Raw genomic sequence first — 25,405 nt, 5'->3', positions numbered from 1 at the left:
ATCTTAAGTCAAAAAGTCTATGTGATATATTGGTTTTCCAGGAAAAAATAAGTTTGGTGGGAATGCAAATACATTTATATTTATTATTTAAAGGACAACTCCGGTGAGAAATGAACCTAGGGGTAATTAACAGATGGTTACAGAGTAGATCGTTCTCTGGGATGCGTTTTCATGAAAATCGAATGTAAAGAGTTCTCTCTAAAAACAGATTAGCTTATAGCGCTTGTCTATGGGGCACAGGGTAGAAAAATTAAATCGCTAGTTAATACCACTAACAAGGCTCAAAATAGCCTCACATTAACACAGTAGCATAATGAGGGTCCCTATATTTATATGTATAATGTATTATACATTTATAATACTCAAATAAAGATTCAAATGTTTATAAATCAGAGTATTGATTAATGATTTGGATCACCAATGTTACGTAATTTCAGCAATTTGACATGATCCGAATCAAATCAATATGCTGATTCATAAGCGTTTGAGTCTTTATTTGAGGATTGAAAACAAACACAGAAGAGAAGACAATGCTGAATTAAGTCGTAGTTTTTGTGATTTTTGGACCAAAATGTATTTGATGCTTCAAGAGATTCTAATTAACTAACTGATGTTACATATGGACTACTTTGATGATGTTTTTAATCCCTTTCTGGACATGAACAGTATATTGTCCATACACTTGCATACGCTCTCAGACTAAATATAAAATACCTTAAACTGTGTTCCGAAGATGAACGGAGGTCTAACGGGTGTGAAACGACATTAGGGTGAGTTATTAATGACATCAGTTTCATATTTGGGTGAACTAACCCTTTAATAATTTTTGCAACATGAAAAACAATATTTTTATTCAAAGGATTATTTAAAACTCGAAAAGCCAGCCAAGACCGCTCCATTTGGGCTATGTCAGTTCATCGCAATCTCACAAAGTACAATGTTCAATGAAGATGCTAACAATGCACAATAAATATCTTACTTGCATCGATTCGTGTCTACACTTTGTTTGAGAGGTTTAGTGAGCTTGTCACCATTGCAGAAGCACGCGGTAACTGGATACATTTGACATTCTACAGACACAAATATGTACTGAGCATTTGCCAAGATATTACAGTATCAACTGAGCTGTGCTCTTGCTATCATTTGAGGGTGCTTAGACAGCGCCTGCAAACGTATATTTTTGCATCCATTTCGGACACTTTATTGCTTTCCCAATTGACATGCTTGCTGCATTAAAAAAACTTGTAAAATATTATTAGCCTGTTATTTTCTAATTGTTTGGCTTCCTAATACACCACTGTAAATGTAGACAGACTATAAAAATCACAACAACAAACGAATTGAGTCCCCATTAAAATTCAGATACAAGTTAATTCCGCTTTTCTTTTTTCTTATTTAAATCTGCACACAGAACAAGGGTTGATTTCAGTGTCCCAGACTGATGAATTTAACTTTAAAATTGACAAATTTCTCCACAGTCCACCCACCACAGTATGACAAAACACTGACAACAGGATGAATGTTCTCAAGCAAGGGCCAATTAATCTGACTTCTAACCTTCTTTATATTGATACTTCTGTTCCACAGGTTTAGACGCCTCAGGCTCAATATTTTCTGTGTCAAGCTTGTCCTCCTTTTCCTCCCATGTTTCATCCAACTCTTCAGCTGGTGGGGTAGGGGTTGGTGCAGGTGAGGGCTCTTTCTGAGCAACCTCTGGCTCAGGAGCAGGCTTTTCCTCCTCTGGCTGAAATCGGTTAAGATGATCCATGAATGCACGTGTATTCTTCATAGGTCAAAGAATATCCCAAAAGGTCTACTGTTGTAAAGTGAAAATGCATTTCATTACTACAAACCTCTTTGAAGGCATCTAGGACATCTCCAAAACCTTTGTTATTCAGATCCTTAATCTTCTTTTTCTTCTTTGGCACTGTTGTCACGGCAGCTAGGAAGAGAGAAACTAAAGTCAAAATTGATCTTGAAAAAGAAAGAAACCAATATGCGAAGTGTTCCTCAACTCTTTTCCTTACCTTGCATAGTCGTTTCCTCAACAGGGCAGACTGCTACAGGGGCGGGCATCTCCTCTACTATTTCTATTTCTGCTTCCTCCACAGGTGCTTTCACAGCCTTAAGGCAGCTCTGCTGGACCTGAGGAACTGCTTGTTCAGCAACTGGATTAGTGGAGCTCTCTGGCTTCACATCTGGAGCCTCTGCAGAATCCTGAGGCAAACCGTTAAGCAAAGGCTGTTCCTTTGGCTCATTAACAACAGGTTCTGGAATGGGTGTCGCCTTGGTTACAGGGGTGGGGTCCTCAGAAGCATCATCACCGTCTTTAGCTACAGCAGGAGATATCTCCATGGGGATGGAGGCGACAGCAGACAGGCTAGATTCAGATATGGCCTCTATTTCAGCCACAGGTTCAAACTCTTTCTCCTTGGCTACCTCTGGCTCGTCTTCTGCAACCCCAGGAGAAGTTGTCTCCTCAATATTGGAAGTATCCTCAAACTCCTCCTGTTGAGCAGGGGGGGAATCAGGGAGCACTGGAGCATCCACGCTGTCACCATTTTGAGGCTCTGAAGGTTGGGGATTGTTTGTGGGAGGAGGAGGAGGAGGAGAAGGTGGGAGTGTGGGGGATAGTGCAGGATCCTCTGCTGGAGGAATGGGAATCTTGCTCAAAGGTGAAACAGGCCTGACCTCCAACACAGGTTCAGAGTCGGTGACTGAAGGTGCAGTGGGGGCTTGCTCTGGCGTCTCTGGAGGAGGAGGGGTGCACACAGCTGCAGGTGGTGTCATGGACTTTACTTGATCATCTGAGGATCAAGGGCAGTAAGCAGAATAAAATCAGTTTAAGCATGAAAACTTCAGCTGCTGTTTTAAAGGGATAGTTTACTCAAAAATTAGAATTAGCCCATTATTTACTCGCCCTCAAATCATCCTAGGTGTGTGACATTCTATCAGACGAATACAATCAGAGTTATATTAAAAGATTTCCTGGCTCTTCCCAGCTTTATAATGGCACTGACTTGATGGTTTTTTTTTTTTGAAGTCCATACAAGTGCATCTATTATCATCCATCATAACTGCTCCACACATCTCTGGGGGGTTGCCAGTAGCACGTGTGTAAGAAAAATATCCATACGCAAAACTTACGCTGACCGCCGGAAGCTAGTTATTTTAGTCTATAAAGTTTTAAATATGGATATTTTTCTTACACAAACACACTACTTCACTTCAGAAGGCCTTTTTTAACCCGCCAACAATTCACTGCCATTATAAATTTTGAAGAGCCAGGACATTTTTTAAATAGCTGATTGTATTCACCTGAAAGAAGAATATACACCAAGGATTAAATCGGCGAGGGTAAGTAAATAATGGGATAAATTTCATTTTTGGGTGAACTTTCCCTTTAACATTCATTGAACACATTCATAGAGTCAGAGTCACAACATATTCTTAACACATTCTTAATTTTTGCCATTTTCTGGAGCCACAGGAGGTGTCATGGACTTTACTTAATAATCTGCGGATCAAAGGCAGTAAACATTATAAAATTAGTTTGAGCAGGAAAAAACTCCAGCTGCTGTTTTAAAGGGATAGTTCAGCAAAAAAAAAGTAATTTAATTATCCATAAAAAGTGATGATATACCCAACAAAGGAAATTTCTTCATTTATTCAACCTCATGTTCTTTCAAACCTGTATTTTTTTCTGCTGAACACAAAAGATGACATTTTGAAGAATGTCAGCAACCAAACAGTTGACTTTCTTAGCAGGAGAAAAAAAAATACTATGGAAGTCAATGGGAAGTCAAGACATTCTTCAAAATATCATTGTTGTTCAGTAGGAAAAAAAACTCTTACAGGTTTGGAACAGCATGAGGGTGCGTAATTGGCATAGAAATTTAATTTGTTGGGTATAATATCACTTTAAGAATGAAGTTTGTATTCCAAAAAACAACTAAATATTCTTAACTGCTTTTTAAACATTTGAGTTTTTTTTTTAAAACATTATAAAGGACAAAATTGAATTTTTAAAATCTGAAATCAAAAAGGGGCTCTCTAAAAAACATTTTAAGTGCACAAAAATAGATGAGATTAGATAATTGTTTTTAAATGTGAAATTCCACATTTGATTTTTGAAAGGCAAAAATCTGATTGGGTGTTTTCAAGAAAACCCACTCACCGGCTCTGATCACAACAGCAACAGGCAGAACACTTTCACCATTGGTCTGGACAGGACCTCCCACCTCTGGGCCAATAGTCTGAGAAAGGACAAAAAAAATAATTAAAATTTTCCTATTTACCCTGCTCGTGTCATTATAAACAGATCAGGCCATTAACAAACCTGTGGAAGAGTGGGTGTGGAGGTCGTTCTCCCTCCAGACATAATCTCCTCTGTGATGTCACGCCCTCCCTGGTTGGGGTCACGTATTCTGATCTGTGAAGAACAAAATGGTAAGTCACAGACAAATGGATTAAAACAAACACACAAGTATTTTCCCACCCACCTGTTTGCGCTCTCTCGGTTTAACTGGTGCCGACTGCTGAGGCGGAGCTTGCTGTGGAGGAGGAGCTGGTTGCTGCTGAGCGGGAGCCATCATGACAGGCGTGGTGGGGACTGATGTTGGGTACTGCTGTGTAGCAGGGTAATAGGCAGCTGCTACACCAGAAAAGAGTGATATGATTAAACACTAAAATAAGGGACCTTCTGCTTTAATGGGAGGGGGACCCACATGCAAAGTATTCTCTAGGGGTGTAACGATATTCAAACCAAACCGAAAAAGCCCATTACACCACCCACGGTACAATCAGCAATACTGTCATGTAGAACTGAATGCACCACGCTCCCTAGCTCTCACTTCACCTTATGCCACAAAATATTTTTTTTCTTCCTTGACATTTGATTAAATAGTAATTAGTACTTCACGTGACTTGGGTCATCGCTAAAGTAGCACGTGGAAGGACAGACAGGCTCCGTTCCAGAATCAAATCACTTCTGAAGGGTGCTTCTGAAATGACTGAAGGTGCTCTAGTAAAGTGCAGGCTAACAGCTCTACCATAGCAGTGTACAGTGAGAAATGTATTATTATTTATTTACAAGTCATCACTTTTACCAATAACAAATTCCAAAAATATTTTGCAACAAATTGTCAAAATGTGTTAATATATTAGTCCACCTTTATATTGTATGTTATATTAAATAGTAGTTTATTTTAATGTCATCCTGAGAACCAGAAAACACTTTTTTTTTTTGTGAATTTAGATTTTGTTTCTCTTCCAGTCATTACATTGTTTGGAGCATTATTTTTTTTATTCCTGTGTTATATGCGATATCATCTCTGTAGAGGACCGCAGAACCGATTTTTTTAAAAGAAAATTAAGAAATGAAGAGAAACCAAATCATTTTTTTTATTCACCAATCAATTTTTTTATACAAACTTTGTATAAAGATGATTCTCAATGTTATGAAAGACACAGAATAATTTGATATACCATTTTACTTCATGCAATGTGTGTAAACATGGTCATAAATGCCATTCCTATTCTAGGCAATGCATCTATACTCTGTATCTAGTTTGCATATCGTGTTTTGGGACAATATGTAATATAAAAAGACATCTTCACTATTCACTTAAATATAATGTCCTCTACAGAAGCAAAACCTCTGTTCTGGGTCTCAGGAGGATAGTTCTGTCTCGTGCAGAGTGGCATTTATATATAGATGTCAATTTCTAAACTTTGCAGAACGCAATTTGCCGTCGGCTTTCTTGGCAACAATAATTTTATTCAATGAATGTTATAGACTGTAGCCTCGAAAGCGAGCCAAGATCACTATACGATAAATGCTGTTGCTTTGTCAGTTCATTGCGATCTCACAAGGTAATGGTATAACAATGTCAACAATAAATCTCTCTCTTACATTGTCTTGACTGTCAATGAGAGGTTTTGCGAGCCTGCATTAACTCGGCACTGAATAGCCTAAGAACACGCTTTGAGCGGTGAGATTCTGATCGTGTTCGAGATTGCATCAAACTGGGCCCGAGGACAAAGAAAGCCAGTTTCCCCATTTAACCAGGTTGGCTAATGCTACCTTAGAGACCCAGCAACATCGTCATTTTCGTAGTTTGTTAGGAAAATAAATTCTCCCACCTCAAAAACCACTTTCCTGTCATGTCAGCCGTTATACTGTGCTCATAGCGCACTCTTCAAATACACATGCAAATCCGGCGACATGAAGTATATCACTTCATAAAGCACAAAAGAAACTGAGTTGTTACATAGTTAATTTGCAAGTCATGAAATAAAAGTACCAATAAATCAAGTAACTGGTAAGTCACAGAAAAAAACAGATGAACACAAATGAAGATATTTTTGTTGAAAGTTGATGGCTGAGAAAGGTTTCAGAAAGGCCTCCATTGGCATTCGGTACATTCCCATTCACAAGACCCATAAAAGGCAATTGATACAAAGCCAATCTCACTACAGTGGCTGTACAATAATTTTACAATGCGACGGAAAAAGTGCGTGCACAAAAATCAAAATAACGACTTTATCCACCAAGTTATTGACATGACGCAGATCGGCTGTTCAGATACATGACCCAGAAGCGAAAAGGAGCGCCGCTATCGAGTGAGTTCACGTCCGAGACCTACACTGAAGACTTAACTTCCGTAAGAATAACCTGACGGATAAAGTAATTTTTATTTTTTTGCGCACAAAAACTTCTCGTCGCTTTGAAAAATTATTGTACAGCCACTGTAGTGAGATGGACATTGTAACGACGTCTTTAGTGACTTTTATGGGTCTTGTGAATGGGAATGTACCGAATGCCAATGTAGGCCTATCTGAAGCCTTTCTCAGCCATCAGATTTCAACAAAAATATCTTCATTTGTGTTCCGAAGATGAACGAAGGTGTTACAGGTGTCCAACGACATGAGGGTAAGTAATTAATGAAATTTTCATTTTTGGGTGAACTAACCCTTTAACTGTATTGCTATATAAAGGGTTAGTTCTCCCAAAAGTTAAATTTGTCATTAATGACACGTATGCACAGTATATTGTCCCTTCCCAGTAGGACGGTAATAAAACATCATCAAAGTAGTCCATATGTGACAACAGTTAGTTAATTAGAATCTCTTGAAGCATCGAAAATACATTTTGGTGCCAAAATAACAAAAACTACGACTTTATTCAGCATTGTCTTCTCTTCCATGTTTTTTTTTCAATCCTCAAAGATTTGAACGGTTATGAATCAGCGTATCGATTAGGGCTGCACGTTTTCAAGTTTTTCATTAACCGTTAACCGAGGCCCTTAGCGGTTAATACTCGGTTAACCATAGTGTGCGTCAGGGTTATTATTTTTAGTTTATTAATTTGACGGCCACCATCTCCGTAGTGAACGCGCCTATAGAGAGAAATGCACATCATGGATTACATAATCAGAGAGTAGCCTATTTCTTTTCGTTTTAAATTGTTAAAAGCCATTTCGAGCTTTCTTAAGATATATTTCATGTCTGTGAGGCGTACGCTGAGTTTCGTTAAATTAGGATAAGATGCGCTCCAGTTCACGAGCAACGCAAGTGGCCGCGAGGGTGCCTGCATGATTAGGGCATGTAGTAAAATATGCAGCGGAGAATGATTCACAAACACAGCGTTTGACTCGCGGCTTAGCCTCTCCCGGCAGAGAGTTCAAACATCTGTGGACTCGTTCCTTCAGCTCTGGCCATCTTGCTTTCAGTCCGCGATTAGCTTTTTTTGTTTTCTTCATTACAGTTAAAGTAACATCTGCTTTTCGCTAGTCCCTCACAAGTTTCTCACTTCAAACTTTCTTTCTTCTGCTCAGTTATGCACAGCGTGCGCGGCTCCCGCTCTGCTTCTGCCCTAATGCGACTTATAGTCCAGTGCGACTTATGTTATTTTCCGCTTCATGACGCATTTTTTGACTGATGCGACTTATACTCTGGAGCGACTTATAGCCTGAAAAATGCGGTAAGCACTGCATTGCAATACTTACATTTTGCCCCGTCACTCTCAATTTTAAAGTGTTCCCACCACGCTCTACTTTTTCTTTGCCTGCTTAGAAACTAAGCTGGTCATGACTTCTTGTGGATATTACAAATGTCTGGGAGCGCTCTGGCGGTCTCTATTGGTGCAAAAATATATTACAACTAAATTCAAAGCACGTCATTGACGCCACTTAACCGAGCAAAATGTTTCACTCGGTTACGCAATTTTTAACGGTTAACCGGTTAATCGATTAACCATGGACACCCCTAGTATCGATTCACAATTCTGGTCGCCAATGTCACGTGATTCAGCAGCTTGGCATGCGATCCGAATCATGGATCAATATACGCGGATTCAAAACCGTTCGAATCTTTGTTTGAGGATTGAAAACAAACACGGAAAAGAAGACAATGCTAAATAAAGTTGTAGTTTTTGTTACATTTGGACCAAAATGTATTTCCAAAGCTTCAAGATATTCTAACTAACCTACAGATGTCACATATGGACCACTTTGATGATGTTAAAGGGACAGTATACTGTGCATACATTTTCAATGGAGAGACAGAATCTCTTGGACTAAATATAAAATATCTTAAACTGTGTTCCGAAGATGAAGATTCCGAAGGTGAACTAACCTTTTAATAGCTTTAAATTAAAGGTGGGGTAAGTGCTTTCTGGTAACCGTTGTTGATATTTCAAATTACCAAAACAAACACGCCCCTACCCCAAAAAGGGTCTCGCACCTATTTCGATAGCTTGGCCCCACACATTCGAACCCAGGCAACGACTATGGCAGAATTAGTGTTACTAATCTAGGTCGAATATTAAATAAAAAAGTCGCCCCTTCCATCACAAAACCACAAACCTATAGTACTCTACTCTATAGTACACGAGCACGAGTCCAACTTACAACATATTAAAATTATTTATGACCGGGTAAGGGTTATATAGATCATGAAAAGAGGATACAAACATATTAGGAGTATAGTATCTTACTTCGGACACATTTTGTAAACTGACAATTGAAACAGATAGTGAGGAGATTTAGATGCTCCATACAGTGTGGAAATGAATGGGTCTTTATCAATCGCTGAAATGAGCCACAATACGATCGCAAATGAACAAACAAGCAAACATGACACACGAGCATATTCAAGAAAAAGCCAGCACATGTTAGTTCTCAGCTAATGTGTGTCATGTGTTTTGAATAATAATGACGTGCACAGAGCACTCCTCACCATCATTAGTAGACACGCCCCATACCTGCTGATTGTCTACAAGTTTGTTAATGGACTCGGCCCGAGTCCGTTTTGTAAAACAGTTTGAAATAACACTTACCCCACCTTTAAAGGCTTATTCATTCATCAGTATTAGGTGCACTACGTAAAATGTTTGCAGTAAAAAATCCAAAAAACCACTAGGCCAGTGACATATTTTGTTCAATTGAATTCTTACAATTTACAATTAGTTGGAAACATTTGGGGTATTTTGAGAAAATTGCTATTAACCAATGAACCGGGACGTCTGAGCATAGCATCTGAGGGAGTCGCCTGTCAATTGAGTCATATCTGTGTTAACCTCGGTTTTATTTGGCAGAAGCGCTTTACTTTTAGCAGTGTGCAACAAGTGTCATAGCAACCGCTGAGTGAACGCACAGAATAACATCATAACATTTTAAACACCCCAATATTCAATGTGTTGACGTGATTACCCCTGAAACGGCTTCAGCTGTTAGCAGCTCCTCCCCTTTTTTTAAGCAGCCAATAGCGTTTCGTTAATATCAGTTTGACTAGAGCGGACCTTTCTGTTTGGTAAAGCCAGTTCCCTCTAACACTGTTTATCATCATAATCTCCATATCGCTTTGAAATGCAGCATTCTGAGCTAAATTCAAATGGGTCGATGTGTTTGTTGTCTGCGCAAATTCGCGCATATGATCCGCGCTGCGCTCTCGTGAGTCGTGTCTGTAGTCTAAATTTAGACAGGAAACCGTTGGTGAGAGCGCTGCTGTGGTGCGTGAAACTAACGTGAAAACATACTTCATTCGTCTCAAAAGAAAGCATATTTACACAGAATCGTTTCCTATCACATAGTGTGCTATGTGCCTTTCACCATGTAGAAATTAGTAAATGTGTGTTAACAACTGACCGATTTCAGCTGAAGCTTCAGCAGCGTAGGGGGCGGGCTTTAGATTCTAGAGAGCATTTTGATTGGACAGAAGATTTGACGAGAAGGTGAAGACTGCCATGGTGTATCCAAAATCTGAGATTTGATTTAACGGAAGTGAGAGACTGTAAATTTTGAATGCTTATCTCCTAAATGCAAATTGTCATTTTTTTGGAACATACCAGCTTATTCAAAACTTTAAGGTTAACACAGTCATACTAAAAGCTAAAAAACTTTTATTTCAGTGGGCCTTTAAAAGTATCTAATATAATAAATGGAGCTGCGTTACCTCACAGTCATGACGGAAAAGCGGAAGTGACACCCACGTCTGTGTCCGGTAGCATAATAAAAATCCAGTTGCTCGCGAGGCGCACGTTTGTGTAACAATTGCTCCCATGGCCTTGCTCAGCTCCACAATACGGTCCTGCACTGCTTCATACTACAGTAACGTTAATAGCCGCATCCATGAATATGATTTCTGTTCGAGTCCTATTTTCCACCAGCTGTGAGGTGAAGACCCCTTGTCCCAAGATTCTGAGCTCAAACTTGGCGTCATCAAACTAAGCATTTGTTTTGAATAGAAGCCCTCTAGCAGACGGAAAAATGACAGTGCAGCATTAAGTGGGACATTAATTGTGTTAAATTTTTTATTAAATAAATGTGCTTTCATTTCTGACTAGTCTACAGTGGAGGTATTCATTTTAATTTAGTTTACTCAGGTACGCTACCTGCTCTAAAGAAAACATGAAGCCAATGTATAAAGTTAACAAAGATAAAGTTAATAAGTTGAATTTGTTATTAAAGGGGGGGTGAAATGCTGTTTCATGCATACTGAGCTTTTTACACTGTTAAAGACTTGGATTCCCATCCTAAACATAGACAAAGTTTCAAAAACTAATGTTGGACGTTTGATGGAGTATTTCTGTGTCAAAAATACTCCTACCGGTTTCTCACAAGTTTCGGCGAGTTTTTTTAGAGTATGGGTCTACTTGACGTTAATAAGAGCGGAAGGTCCTTGTATGGGCCGTACGGGCTCTTCTCCCGGTAGGGTGCGCGCGCGCGTGACTAGAGCACACTGTAAACAGTCTCTCAGATGCAGATCCAGTCGTCCGTGAACACTTATGTGGCGCCGCGCTCCACTTTATTCCTATGGGTGACGTCGAGCGACTTTAACGCTTCAGCACAGCATTCCGGGAAGGCAGCGCTGCATTTGAACCGATTTGAACGCAGAAATGACGGGAAGCTTGACAACATCGTTTTAGTTGCGTCTCAAAATGGATTTACACGCCACTGCTGTCACAGGACTTTACCAAATCATACCAAAGAAGTGTGTTTTTGACGGAGCGGTCCCAGCGATAAAGCTTCGACGGTGAGTTAACTTAAACTGCTTCAAATGTCTCTGCTATTGGCTACCGTCGCATGAGTAAACATCAGTAAACGACACGATTGCGTGCTTCGTCATTCAAATGCGCTAACGGTTACTCCATTGTTGTTCTCTGTATAACGTTACAGTATTCTGACGTGCAAAACCGTTTTGCTTGCTACTTCTAAGGTCTAGTCGCATACAATAGTCCATAAACCGAATCATGTCCTCATACACTGCGAGTAAACACACAGAAATGTGGAGAGGCCATTAAATACAGTAACTTACATACCACAGAGACGGACGTCCTGCTGTTGCCGTTTCTCCTGTTTAATTTATTTCTCCCTCAGATTTGATTGTGGATCATTATCTGTATTAGCTGAGATAGATGGGTTTCTCCACGCTTGAGGACGTCACCGCTTTGCGCGCTTGTCATTCTTTAGCTCCGCCCACACGATACGCCTCCAGGCGCTCGGTTTTTTCCGGAAAGACTCGGTACAGCCTATATTTCTTTTATAAATATGATAAAACTAAAGACTTTTCGGAGATATGAAGGATGCAATACTACTCTATAGGTACTCAAGATTGACATGAGATTGACTGAAACTGAGTGTTTCACCCCCCCTTTAAGTTAAAATTTAATCTAATTTAGTGTTATTGCTGCTGCCCAGCCATGAACCCTGCCTCCACAGTAAAGAGAACCAAATCATGGCCCAAAAACCTTGATATGAACCGAACCGTGGCAATGGTGTATCGTTACACCCCTAGTATTCTCACACCCAAAAATACTTCCCTGGGAAAAACAATGTCAAACAATTCAATACAGTGCTTAAATCACAAATTACAAAGTGTCCTGATTTTAAATCCCAGAATGTTTGCCTCTGTTTTTCTGTCTAGTACATGGAGTCAAAGGTTGAAGTAGCACTACATCAAAGGGTACATGCTTTCTGCAGTGTTAAAACACGACTAGCCAGGCTGAGAGAGACGGACAAGAGGTGTGAGAAACAGCCCTGCACTTCAGACTCACCAGGATAGCGCTGGGAGGTGAGAGGAGCTCCGTGCAGCGAGAGGCGTCCGTTCTCTCTGCCCACACCTCTCCCCCCACCCCCCCGCCTCTCCCTCCCTGCCAGAGAGGGATCTGAACTCAGCCAAAGGAGAAGGGAAGGGAAGGAAAGGAAAGCAAGAACAAGAGAGAGAAAGAGACAAAGGTTGAGAGTGAGTAAGAGGAAACAAGCAGTGCTGAACAGGGTTAGTGAGCCAGTAATCAGAGCAGACATAAAGGGTAGAACTATGCGTTTAGTGGTTTAGTTATTATGACAGGGATATTATCTAATGTAGGTGACGGATCTAACGTTGACTTCCAAACACAGATTTATCTTTTCTTGGTATAACAAGGTGAATGTTACAAAGGCTATCCAGACCATGTCCGGGTCATTTTTAATTCCAAAATCCAAAAGCACAGAATAAGAAATTATATAGCCATTAAATTTGACCATATCTTAACAATTGGACAAACTTTAACTTTCACAGGTAAAATCTAGTAGATTCTTCAAATTGGTCACTTTTTGGACCAAATCGGACTTCTGCATGAGCTGTGCTTCATATGTCGCTGCACTACTGACAAGACAAATTATCTTTTTTCTTTTGAAAAGTGAGTGCACCTTTAGACTAGGTCTGCCACTAACAACTTTTTATATAGATTCATTTATCGACTAATTTATCACAAATTTCAATAATTTTACTTTTTAAAAAAATTAAAAAATAACTTGCAACTTTGGCATTCAGTAGTGTACTATAAAAATCTAAATGTAAACAAGCGCTTGACAAAATGTAAAACTAAAGGTCACAATTTTATAAATAAAAAAGAATAATATCAGCAAATACTTTTTATATAGAATAGTCTTGTCACAATACCAAAATTATGACAATACCAGACCTCGACACTCGACCTCAACACTGAATTGATACCACGGCAAAAAACAGTAAAAGTAATTGAATAATACGCCCTAACTTATTATTCATTATTTTATTAAATATGTATATATAAACACAATTCAGACATTTTAGAGTGAGAGCTATGAGTGTAAAAAACAAAAAAATACATACGAATACCTTAAACCCTGCGGCTCATGACGACACATTAAGACACGAAGCGATTAGTTTGTGCAAGATTCCGAACAGTATTTAAAGTATTTAACAGTATTTTTTTTTTACCATGAATGCGATCTATGAACAACAGCGTTCTCAGTGCGATCACTTCCGGCAAGTTGGGTCAAAATACACAACATTATAGCCCCTTTCACACTGCACGTCGGACCCGCAATATTCCCGGAACATTGCCGGGTCGCTTTCTGTGTGAAAGCAACCACTTCCCGGGATTGATTGCCGAATTCGACCCGGGTCGGGGACCTAGTAACATTGCGGTATTTGACCCGGGGCGAGCACTGCGTGAACAAAAGCCAAAACTAATGCCGCAACGTGTACGTAGTTATCGTGCGACTCCTAGAGCTTGTTTTTTCAATAATACAACCCTGCAGTGCCAGAAGAGCTAGTCGGTGTTTTAAACGCAGAGAGTGTTCGTATACAAAAGAAACTAAAATTAAACAAGCAGAAATGTGCGCAAACTGGACACAAGTCGAGACCACAGAGCTCCTTACTATCCGCGCTGAAGCTGAGATCGCTCGCCATTATACGTCACATCAGGATGTCACGTGTCAACTCGACCCGGGACCGTTACGGGTTGTGTGTGAAAAGTGCACATATTACGGCATTTCGCTGGCTGTGTGAATGGACCAAATCTAGCTACCCGGGAACAAATGCCGGGTCGCATTATCCGTGTATTTGCCGGAATCGCAGCGTGAAAGGGGCTTATGTGTATCTGCGCAAGACATCACTTCCGCTGATCCCATTGAGATATACCATATGTTTGACCTCACCCACCGGAAGTGATCACGTAGAGAAGAGCTGCTGTACACAGACCACATTATAGGTTTTAAAAAAATTATACTGTTTAGATTCAAACCTAAACGGGCCACAGGGTTTAATATGGATGTTTTTTTTTTTTACTCTCATAGCTCTCTCTAAAATGATCCCATTTTACATGCATTATACAACTAGCACACTGCAATGGTTGGAGTTAAAAAATGAAGTTAAAATGTATGTTCTACTGAAGAAACAAAAACAAAGATCTGGGATGAAACAATTTTCCTCTTATTTACACTGGATTAGCTTATGTTTTTCTTTTGATTCTGGAATGAAATGTGACCTAAAGTTTTTTGTGAGATTCACCCAACACAAATATTTGTTTCAGAGAAAGTCTAATTTATATATCCAGGAATCTGATGTATGTGTTCTACAGACTAATGCAAGTGAAAGGAGCAAGATATACAAGCAAGAAATAAGAGGTTACTGGCATATGGCACAGTAAAGAGGGGTTTGTGTGGTTCAAAACAACCAGGGGAGGCCCAGAGCAGAGCCTCTTACCATATGTACCATATTCTGCTGGACTGCTTCCAGTGTAGAAGCTTGCAGTTCCACTGGGTACAGAGTATTGCTGGGTCTGGGGCATGTAGGGGGGGCGGTACTATAATAGAAAATGAAAGGCAATTAGACAAATGAACAACCTAAAAAAAGGAACAGCTGTTTAAGAGAATGATAGAGGTTACCTGTCCATGTAGAAAAAAATGGCCCTGAGAGTTGGCGAATGGCAACTGTTGCTGGGGAATCATCATAACCTGTGAGGTAGGTTGGTAGACATGAGTGGGTGCAACAGACCGGGGGGTGCTGCTTTGCGGGACCCGAGGGGCACTGCCTTGCATGTTGGGCCGGTTGGCGTAGTACGGCTTTTGAGGAGAGAGGGAGAGAATGTGTCAAAACAAACTGTGTTTCTTCCAGCTTAAAGGTGTTGTCACACAACATTCACACTTTTTCATATACATGCATAAGCAGGATGAAATTGTCATCAGCCATTAATCCTTTCTTCAGTCACGTGATCCTTCAGAAATCATTCTAATAATATACATCATACACCATTTTTCATAAGAGAATATACACTGCCATAATCTGGCTTCTTGAGATTTCCCTGGTTCAGAGGTCAGTTGATATGTTAAAGGGGTGATGAATTGAGAAATCAACTTTCCCTTGAGCTTGAGATATATAAAAGGTTGTGATAATATAAGATTATCCTGTAAGTTTCAGAGCTGAAAACTTCCTTGTTAGTCAAAGAAAACCTTTTATAGACACCAGGCCCAGAAAACGACCGAGAGCTTTATTCTTACATCATAGCGCTACAAAACACACCTCTACAGAACATGTAATTCAGTCGCCCCGCCCACTGACTCATAAAGGTGTTTGGATCGCTAGCCAGCAGCAATAACAATGTGGAAGAAGATATCAAGATATTGTGGAAGAACACAGTCGCTGCATAAGCTTCCTTCGGATCATTATATTAGGAATGTGTGATACTTCATTTATTTGTAATAGTACTAGTCCTGGGCTGTACCAGACCAAAAAGTATGCCTGTCAGCAAAAATTATTTCTTGATCTGGGCGCGCACATGTGTTTGTGTGTGTGTGTGTGTGTGGTAAGCGCTTATAATACTGACCGATCGTGCGGGTCAGTTAATACAATCATGGGTGGATGAGAAATAAATAATTTTGTTTGTTTGATAAAGACTAGTAAAGTTGCAGTTGCTGATCTCAAAACAGCCCCTGGCCCAACGGTGGAAAAGTGGCTTATTTTACTTTATGGTCTATCTTAACTTCAAATAAAAAAATAACCAAAACTAATTTCAAGTCTTAATATTCATGATTTATCAGAATAACTAGCTCTTCCTTTGAACATTTTTCATGTACAATTTAACAAGAACTCTGAACATTATGCACTGATAAACACTGATTATAATGGCTGTGAACAGAGGAAGAGAAGAGAGGACGAGTTACCTGCAGTGACCTGAATCCACCCTTCAGCCACACACAAAAGCAGAAGAAAGAGTGGAGAGGAGGCGTGAGAGAAACAGACAACAACAAGCAGCAGTAAACATTAGCCATCAGCAGTGAAAGCAAGATTCCCACATGCACCGTTAAGAAGAGCCTGAGAAATATAGTGCAAGCACAACAGAGGTCAGTGGCACACAGAACAAGGTGTTAATGGTGAACAGATGAGACTCAAAACTACTATTAAAGCACATGCAGCCTCTGAAGATTTGGGTTGGGAATTAAGAAAAACTGTTCTTATTCAGAATTGCTTCAACATTATGGGTTTCATGTCATTACTTTGAACAAGTCAAGAGAACTTAATAAAATGCATTATAAAATACTCAAAGGAGACTTAAATGGAGTGGTTAGTGACTCAATTACCAATACTATTCAAATAGCTTTTTTGTTCAATGCTTCAAATGAGGCAGGTAGGCCTTTCAAGTGCACTAAAATAATCCAAACAAATCAAAATTCATGAAACAATTGATTCCCAATAAAGACATGGAAAAACCAGCAAGAGGAGCATCTAGATGCAAGAAAGTTTGTTTTATTTGTACAGACATTTATTCAAATCAAGCAGGCTCTGGTTCATGAAAATTGGTAGTACCTGTTGGTGTAAAGCACGAGGCCCTGGCGCAAACTGGGAGGAAAGTAAAGAGTAAAAAGACAAAGTTGAGATGCAAAAAGGAGACCGACTCTGCCACACATGCACAATTTTTCCAACACAAGCAGGAATTAGGACACCTAGCTGAGCCACAAAACACACTGAAGACTTTGTTGGCTTGAAGATGGCGTACCTGTCTGGGTTGCGGTGCAGTGTTCATTTGTGGAGATGGCCCGGGAAAGACAACCGAGGGAGGCTGGCCTGTGGGATAGGCACCCTGGAAAAGAAATGGAGAAACAGACAATGTTAAAGATGACCCAAATCATCCTAATCATATCTGTAAGCTTCTCCAAATTCACTTTCACCTGTGTCAGTCCTGGTGATTGGGCAGGGTGGGGAATGGCAGGGGGTCCTGTTATAGGCTGAGGTGGTTTACTCATTTCCTGTGGTTCTGCATGAGGGGGCCTCACACTTGCCTGCCAAACTGGTGAGTCAACAAATCATGATTTTATGAGGAATAAAAGGGTACAACCAAACATGTATGAGATTTCCTTTGCCAACTTGACAAAATGAAATTTAACACCTATAATCATGTCTATTTCAATTTAAATCATACCTCTAAATTAGTATTCTGAATCTCTGGGGTATTGATAAGTCCTTGTGTAGTGTGTCTTTAAGCAATTCACCCTGGAGAGAAACCAGGAGACAATTAGTTTGCTATAAAAATAAAAAGGTTAACAGATTAGAGATGATTCATGTCGCAACCAAAACCAGCTCTTTTAGTCAATTCAAGCTTTGTTTTGTAATTGTACACGTACAACTAGACTGTGATCTATTCTGTGAATAAGTGCATTAAAACGCAATTTAAAAACTTCAGTCAAATGGAACTGCACATTTCTGGATAAACTGAGAATCACAACTTTCCTTCAAACAGAAATCATGATTCTCCCACGATTCTGAACAGACAACCTAAACAAGACATGTAATTTGTTAGCAGTTCTGACACATTAATTGCTGCAGTCTACGTAATGTTTAATTAGAACAAAATAAAAAATAAAAAAAATCTTTTGAATGATTCAACGACAAACATTTTTAATAAGTCACGTGTCACTACCTGGCGGCGTAACAATGTAATTGACAATCGCTATTTGAAGCGACAGGTTACTTTCTAAAGGAGATTTCCTCTACTTTGATCACATCAGTGTTTATATCAGAACTATAACCTTTAATCCAAGTTCTTTTGTGATATGAATATTAGCAGTAACGCCGCTCCCACCATGTGCTGCATGTAGGGCACCAAAACACACCCCTCATCCCCCAATAATTCACCTCTCTAGAAAGTAACAAAAAAAGAGAGATGCCGCCACAGAAGAAAATTACCTCCCCAATATATAATAGAAAAATATTCTATTGTGTCATGTTTGTACAGACATGCATATGCAAATGTCAAACATGACTGCAGCAAAGATGAGCACTATGGGATACACCAGTTATACTAATGTAATGATGTACACACTGCACCTGATTAGACTCCAAGAAAGCCTGAATGAAAGATCTCGGCAAGCAAGTAAAGAATGGGTGGGGGTCTACTAGTGTCTATTGAGATAAGACCACACCACACCCTTAAGATCTCTAACACACAGAGACAGAATGCGCATTTAACACAATCTCCCAGCTCAGCTGAGAAAAGAAGGGGAACGCACAGGAGAGCAGCTGGAGCGCTCAGGCCAGGGGTTATAGAGATGCAGGCTCTTCATTCTGGGAGTGTCTGTCTGCCCCAAGTGACCCTCACACAAAAGAGCGCGACTTACCATCCGACTCTGTGCTTTTGATCCTGACAGATGGCAACCAATAAACACCCTCAGACCCGCTCAAAAAGACCTGACTTTCTGGGAGACAGCAGACGGGGGAGGACGAGCAACGCAAAGGAACTGAAGCACGTAGGGAATGCGCATCCATCAGAGGGAACACGAGAGCCTCTGACAGATCACCAAGGCCCAACTCCATTTATGAATTTCTTACTCGGAAAGGAGATGAAAGGAAAAAAAGCAGGAAAACGGGTCAAAGAGGCACTTGGCATCACAGGCAAAGCAAAAAAAGCGACAGAGAACCTGGAAATAAACAAGCTAAACATGAGATGTTTATGGCACGAGGGGGAAGGGCAGGCCACACGCATGTTCAATATAGGTTGATGCCCAGCCAGCCATCCATGACATCCAGATGAAGCGTGTGTGGGGTGGTGGGAGAAAGGGAATGGCAGGCTCAGAGTTATGATCAATGCATTTGGGAGACTAGGCAAGATATCAAAATCACAAACTTTCACAAAAGCCATTGGCAATTTGATGCTCTATATATTGTATATATTGTCCATCCCTAAATTTTGTGGCAGTTAGAGCAAATGTTTTTTTGTTTCTACACATACATTTAAAAGTTTACTTCATAGCATCTGCAGTGTTTCCCATACATAAACTAAAAAGAAAAGAAAATCGAATTCCAATTTACGAATTTCCATATTTTCTGACCTCGGTTTGATGACCTGTGTAAATTGTGTGCATGTATTTTATCGACTCGTCATCCAACAAGGCAAACTAGATCACCTGCACATGCTAAATGGCCATTGCACAGGCTCCAGACTGTGAACAAATGGTCACATTTTGCAACCTTTTTTTTCTCTGCTGGTGCGACTTAATTGATGAGTCCAACTGATAAGAGCTGAAATTTCTGTTAAATATGATTCAGATTCAGATTATTTTATTTAATGCCATGTGAGCATTCAAAGCTATTTTCATGGCAAAAATGCAACTACAAAAATACAAGTATCATATAAATACAATAAAAAACAAAACAGCAAGTCCTGTTAAATATGAAAAACAAAACGAAAGTTGAACAGAACCATGCTACTCATTTGGGTTGCGCTGTGCGCAGCATTCATCTGCTCAGAGCAATAACAGACAGCACTGCGCAAGCTCGTACGCGGGTCGATCTTGATCACATGACACCTTTACTACACAGCACTGGGAGATCCACGGAGAAAGTGAAGTCGCCACATAACCCAGGCAAAGACTATGGCAGATTCTGTGTTAATAATATAGGCCGAAAATTCAATTAAAAAAGTCACCCTTTCAATCACAAAAACACAAAGCGTTCTCATGAACAACTCGAAAGTACACAAACACGACAGTCCAACTAACGACATAATACAATTATGACCAGATTCGAGAGTTATAGCGATCACAAAAACACAAACCACTCTCATGACAACTAAACAGGATATAAGCAGCAGCAAACGACATATTACAATTATGACTGGATAAGGGTTATATAGATCATGAAAAGAGGAAACAAACATTTATATAGTATCTTACTTGTCAGACACATTTTATGAGCTGATCTTGAAACGGACAGTGAGGAGATTTAGACGCTCCATACGGTGTGGAAATGAATTGGTCTTTATCAATCATCGCTGAAGTGAGTGATAATACGATAACAAAGGGACAAAAAAGCGAACATGATACACAAGTAGGGCTGTGCAATATAACGAAATTATGGAAATATAGCAAATGTACATATCGCAATGGCTCGCAATATGTGAATGATTTTAATAGGCTACTTCAACATTGTGAAAAGTTTAAGTTTTAGGTCACACATTGGGCAGAGAATAGACTGGGCACATGACTGTTACTTATGTTACTTGCTTGACGTTAAAAAGAGTTATTAAACGCAATAATTTGCGAAAAACAATCATTTGCAGTCTCGCACTGTTTAATTTGACACACGCACCGAAACGTGAACAATTTGTGACACAAATGTTTGCTTAAACACAGCTGGTCACTTTCAGAAGTTGTGGCGATGCTTTCTTTTCCCAGAAAGAATGTGAAACATGTTTCATTCTCAGTTTTTAAATATTTTTTTTAATATAATTGAAATAGAGTTTACACACTAATTGCAATATCGTATCGCATATCAAATATCGCATTATTTAACAAGATATCACATATCCCATTTTTCTTCAATATCGCACAGCCCTATACACGAGCATGTTCAGGCAAAAGCCATGATATATATTAGTTCTCGGCTTGTGTCTGTCATGTGTTGTGTGTTCTGAATAATGACGTGCACCAAGCACTCTTCTCACCATCATTAGTAGACACGCCCCCATACCTGCTGATTGGCTACAAGTTTGTTATTGGACTTGGCCCGAGTCAGTTTTGTAAAACGGTTTTGAAAAAACACTTGCCCCACCTTTAAGGGTGCATTCACATTTGTAGTTCGGTTAGTTTGATTCGTTTGGTCCAGACCAAAAAACTAAAAGAAAACATAGTCCTGGTCCCCTTGGCATTCACACTGGCATTTGTAACAGCAACCTAAAGTTACCAAACCAAAGGCATAGGGAGACGGTCTCAACCTGATTGGTCGGCTTATATGACGTAGAAGCTTGCTTACCAAACATTCAAAACACTGCTGTGTGCTGGATTAAACACGATCCTTTTATGCGTGTTCATATGGCATTATTTTTACCAGCTGAGAACTCATGAAGAGCTTATAAAATTTTCAAAACATTCAAAACAGCAGCAGGATTTCCTCCGTTGTAGGAACGAAGATCTGCTACAAAAGAGACGGCAGTTCCATCGTCTGCACCAACTAATGGAAACATTTTTGAAACATGCTCGTCAGAGCAAATATTGATGAGGCACTTACCTCCTCGTTGCTCCACCCTCTAACGTTACTCATTTTGGATACACTGATCGATCTTTCCGCGTCGTCAAATCAGCTGACTTGTAGCGTCGCATCTTGTGACATTACGTCCTGTTTTTGGTACGTTTACATGTCTTTGGTCCGTTTTGCGTTCATATATCAATCGAACCGCACCAGAGTTCATTTGGAAGCGAACCGAGACCCATCTTTTTAGGGGTCTCGGTCCGCTTGTTTGGTGCGCACCAGGGTTTGGATGGCAGCGTTCACTGTTCAAATGAACCGCACTAACAGATCAATCGCACCAGGGTTCGTTTTAATCAAACCAAACATGACAAGTGTAAACGCACCCTTCAGCGCTGGGAAGATGAATCTGCATTTAAATTGGGCCATTAATGTAGTAGAAATGTGAAATTATTTTTTGAATTTGGTGCTTTCTAGACTGAGAAGACAGAAAATGTATTGTAGTCTCATGGGGATGTAAGACAACAATTCCCAGAATGCTTCGCAGATTCGAGGCCACTCCCAAAGCCACTGCCAATGAATTACTGGATCACTTTCCCACCACGTTCATAAGAGTAAGGGAGAGTAGGGGTGCACAATTAATCGAATTTCTAATTGCAATTACGATTATGGATGCTATGATTATGTAATTGTTCAAAGCCACGATTACTACAAACAAACACAGACCTATATTATTCTGCGTGCTTAGGGCATGTTACGCTGTGACAGCAGTACGCTGACTTGAGCGAATGCACGCGAAATAGCACAGAAGCCATGCACACAACCAAGTTGTTTCGTTTAGCTTCTAAACACAAATGAAGATGTTTGTTATAAACCTGCGATTTCTGTCCCTCCATTTCCATTCCCAGCGCCGCGGACATCATAAAGTATTGATGCTTAGGGCATCAAGACAGCCAGACAGACTGTCCATTCTTCTCAAACTTTGGATCAAAAAGATCCAATAAATATCATAAAGGAATTGTAAAAATAACTAATCGAGTGTCTAATCCAAACCCAAGTCTTCTGAAGAGATTTACCATGAGTTGCATATTGTAGTAAACACAGACATTCAAATGATTGCATTACTGTGCAAACTAAAAGTGAATAGGAGGAGAGTTCAGCATCACTGGAGAAGCACAATCGGCAAACTTTAAACCCTCTATTTCAAAATATGCTGTGCTATTTTGTGTTGTCCACTAGGTCATATTAGTGTCATTTTTACTGTGTGCTGTATATAAAAACGGGGTTTCCTCATCTTTATTACTATTTTTTTAAATGATTCCTAGTGCACAAACTTACAGATTACTGAGTGCACAAGTGGTTAGTGTCAACTACCTTTTCATTCATTTCTTTGTGAAAATACTGTAGTAGGATTTCTTGAATACGTCTTAAATAATACTTGAACACCTGCATGTTGACAGACTTTATTTTATCTGTAGACAATTGCATAAAAGTAGCTACTCTGTTAAGACTGTCTTAAACTAGTGTGACCAATTAGTTCGTTTCAAGAAACAAAACCAGATTATATATTGACTCAAAGTTACGCAGAGAACCATATTTTCCAGATGTTTCTCTCTTTTTAATTGAAGTTGAACATTTACACATCAGTTGTTCCAAGCACAAATAACTTTCATTCTGCATAACACAAAAGTACATATATTACACATTCCCTTCAATTACATATTTTACCACACAATGAATGGTAACTGAGGCTGCCGTTTTCCACAGATAGAAAGGTGTATGTATCATTTTTAAATGTTCATTTTTATAGTCAACAACCCCTTTAAGGAAATAAACCCACTAAGGTGATCAATATGTCAGAGACACGAGAAAATAAAGTGAACCAAGCAGACTAATACAATTATAAAATCATCAAAATAATAAAACTGCAAGTGAATCTCAAACATCCACAAAAAAAAAGCTTTAAACTGATTTAAAATCATACGTTCGCATACTCATTGCGGAACAGTCAGGCAGAGCTAGGGTAAAACGCTAGGGTAGCATTTTCCAAAATTTCCAAGTTTTCTGCACGCTGTGCTCCCTGCTCCTACAGACGTGTCACACCGCAGCCATGATGCACTGCCGGTGTGGCTAACAGTGCTAGCCTCCATATGGCACTGACACGTTCACATCCACTCCACTATCTATACCATAAAAACATAGTTCTTTACCCCAAGCAGTTATTTAACCACCTCAACACAAAATCCACGAAAAACCCACCTCGACAACCATCTGAAAAAACTATAAAATCATCCCGGGCCTTCAGTAAATTTGAGGGGAAGTGCCCATTCCACCGCACTAGCTTATAAGCTACACTCCTCTAAATCAATGACATGATGAAAGCCGACAGTCGGTTCGTTTAACTGTATCGTCTGTGACACTTCGGTGAAGTTGCGGTCGTTTAGGGAAAAAACGATACGTAAGTTGACACAAAAACTTATTCTAACGTCCGCGTGCCGACATTACTTCTATACGTCACACGAGACATTTAACGGTCACAAATGCTCTTAAAATACCCGAGAGCAAGCCATCCACAGCCGACAGGACATGTAAAAACAAACGGGACGGAACAAAACTGTCCCGAGCAGATATGTTCCCCAAATTAAAGTGGAATGACTCCCAGAAATATGAGCAATATGAATGTGTGAGCCTGGAAAAGGCGAAGACCTATGGAATAAAACAGAGGGAATACATATCTGGCTTATCGGGGAGGGAAATTGGGAAAATAACTAGTGACAAGTTAAAGTAAACGCGTTTAACTAAGAAAATGTTTGCTACGTGACCACACATCAACATTAAACCCGTCGTGAGAATCAATCCAGGCCCGCTTGGCCCCTGCGATTATCGGTTTAGACGCGGCTATCAAAGTTAGCATATGCAATAGGATTTACTCACCGGCACCGCAGACAAATGGGAAAACTTGAGGCAAGACTTCGTCAGCGTGTTTCTTGAAAGTTTTTTTTTGTTTTATTTTTTCGTTACTATCAAATGGCGTCTTGGTTTCCACAGGGATATTTGGGTTAATCAAATGACAAGTGTTGGCTAGCGGCTGACACTTTAGGTTTAAATCCCATGTAGCGTGCAAAGCAAGAAAAAGTGACAGTATGGGGGGAAAAGATAATAAATACAGTTTTCAGATGTTGCTACTGACAAAGTTGATGCCTCCAGGACAAGCCTCTTGACTGGAGGTCCATGTTTAAGGCGCGGATGGTGACGGATTGCCGGTAAGTTGATCACACTTCTCTTAATAAACGCGATTAGAACAGAGCCATGGTGCCTCGGCGCTTCTCCCCTTGAGCCCGCAGAACCGGACGGAGTGCTCAGTGAGCCGCGTGGGTACTTCCGGGTTAATCAACCCCGAGCGCTCCGGGGTCATTCGCCAAGGGTAGCTATAAAATAAAAGTCTCCTTGCACACATGTACCGCATACAGAAGAATAATTAAATACTCACGAGCATATTGAAGTTTTGCGAGAGAGAGAGTTATAAAACGAACCGTGGGTGTTGTCAGTATGGCACAGACTCTATTTATTTATAACATGAAATGGAAGCAAAACATGAAATAAGACATTGATTAAGCAATTAATAAATGTGTGAAAGTAT

The 25,405-nt window shown here is 39.9% G+C and overlaps 1 protein-coding gene across 2 annotated transcripts in view; it reads right to left on the bottom strand.

Annotated features, from left to right (window-relative positions):
- eif4g1a (eukaryotic translation initiation factor 4 gamma, 1a) overlaps positions 1-25,147 on the bottom strand; it is a 36,990-nt gene extending 11,843 nt beyond the window's left edge. Inside the window, exons 1-14 of one of the 2 annotated variants that reach the window (XM_067454005.1) lie at positions 24,700-25,147; positions 17,726-17,796; positions 17,475-17,593; positions 17,303-17,386; positions 17,113-17,145; positions 16,470-16,490; positions 15,195-15,371; positions 15,013-15,112; positions 4,503-4,654; positions 4,340-4,432; positions 4,178-4,256; positions 2,028-2,807; positions 1,854-1,942; positions 1,558-1,744 (exon numbers count right to left, since the gene is read on the bottom strand). In XM_067454005.1, the coding sequence (XP_067310106.1) occupies positions 1,558-1,744; positions 1,854-1,942; positions 2,028-2,807; positions 4,178-4,256; positions 4,340-4,432; positions 4,503-4,654; positions 15,013-15,112; positions 15,195-15,371; positions 16,470-16,490; positions 17,113-17,145; positions 17,303-17,386; positions 17,475-17,549 (1,870 nt within the window). In that variant the 5' untranslated portion in view covers positions 17,550-17,593; positions 17,726-17,796; positions 24,700-25,147. The remainder of the gene's footprint in view (positions 1-1,557; positions 1,745-1,853; positions 1,943-2,027; positions 2,808-4,177; positions 4,257-4,339; positions 4,433-4,502; positions 4,655-15,012; positions 15,113-15,194; positions 15,372-16,469; positions 16,491-17,112; positions 17,146-17,302; positions 17,387-17,474; positions 17,594-17,725; positions 17,797-24,699) is intronic. The other variant, XM_067454006.1, reaches the window with a different exon arrangement.
- Positions 25,148-25,405: the final 258 nt, after the last annotated feature.

This window comes from Pseudorasbora parva, chromosome 9 (assembly GCF_024679245.1).
Source record: "Pseudorasbora parva isolate DD20220531a chromosome 9, ASM2467924v1, whole genome shotgun sequence".
Classification (NCBI taxonomy): Eukaryota; Metazoa; Chordata; class Actinopteri; order Cypriniformes; family Gobionidae; genus Pseudorasbora; species Pseudorasbora parva.
This window is presented reverse-complemented; position numbering and strand designations above follow the sequence as displayed.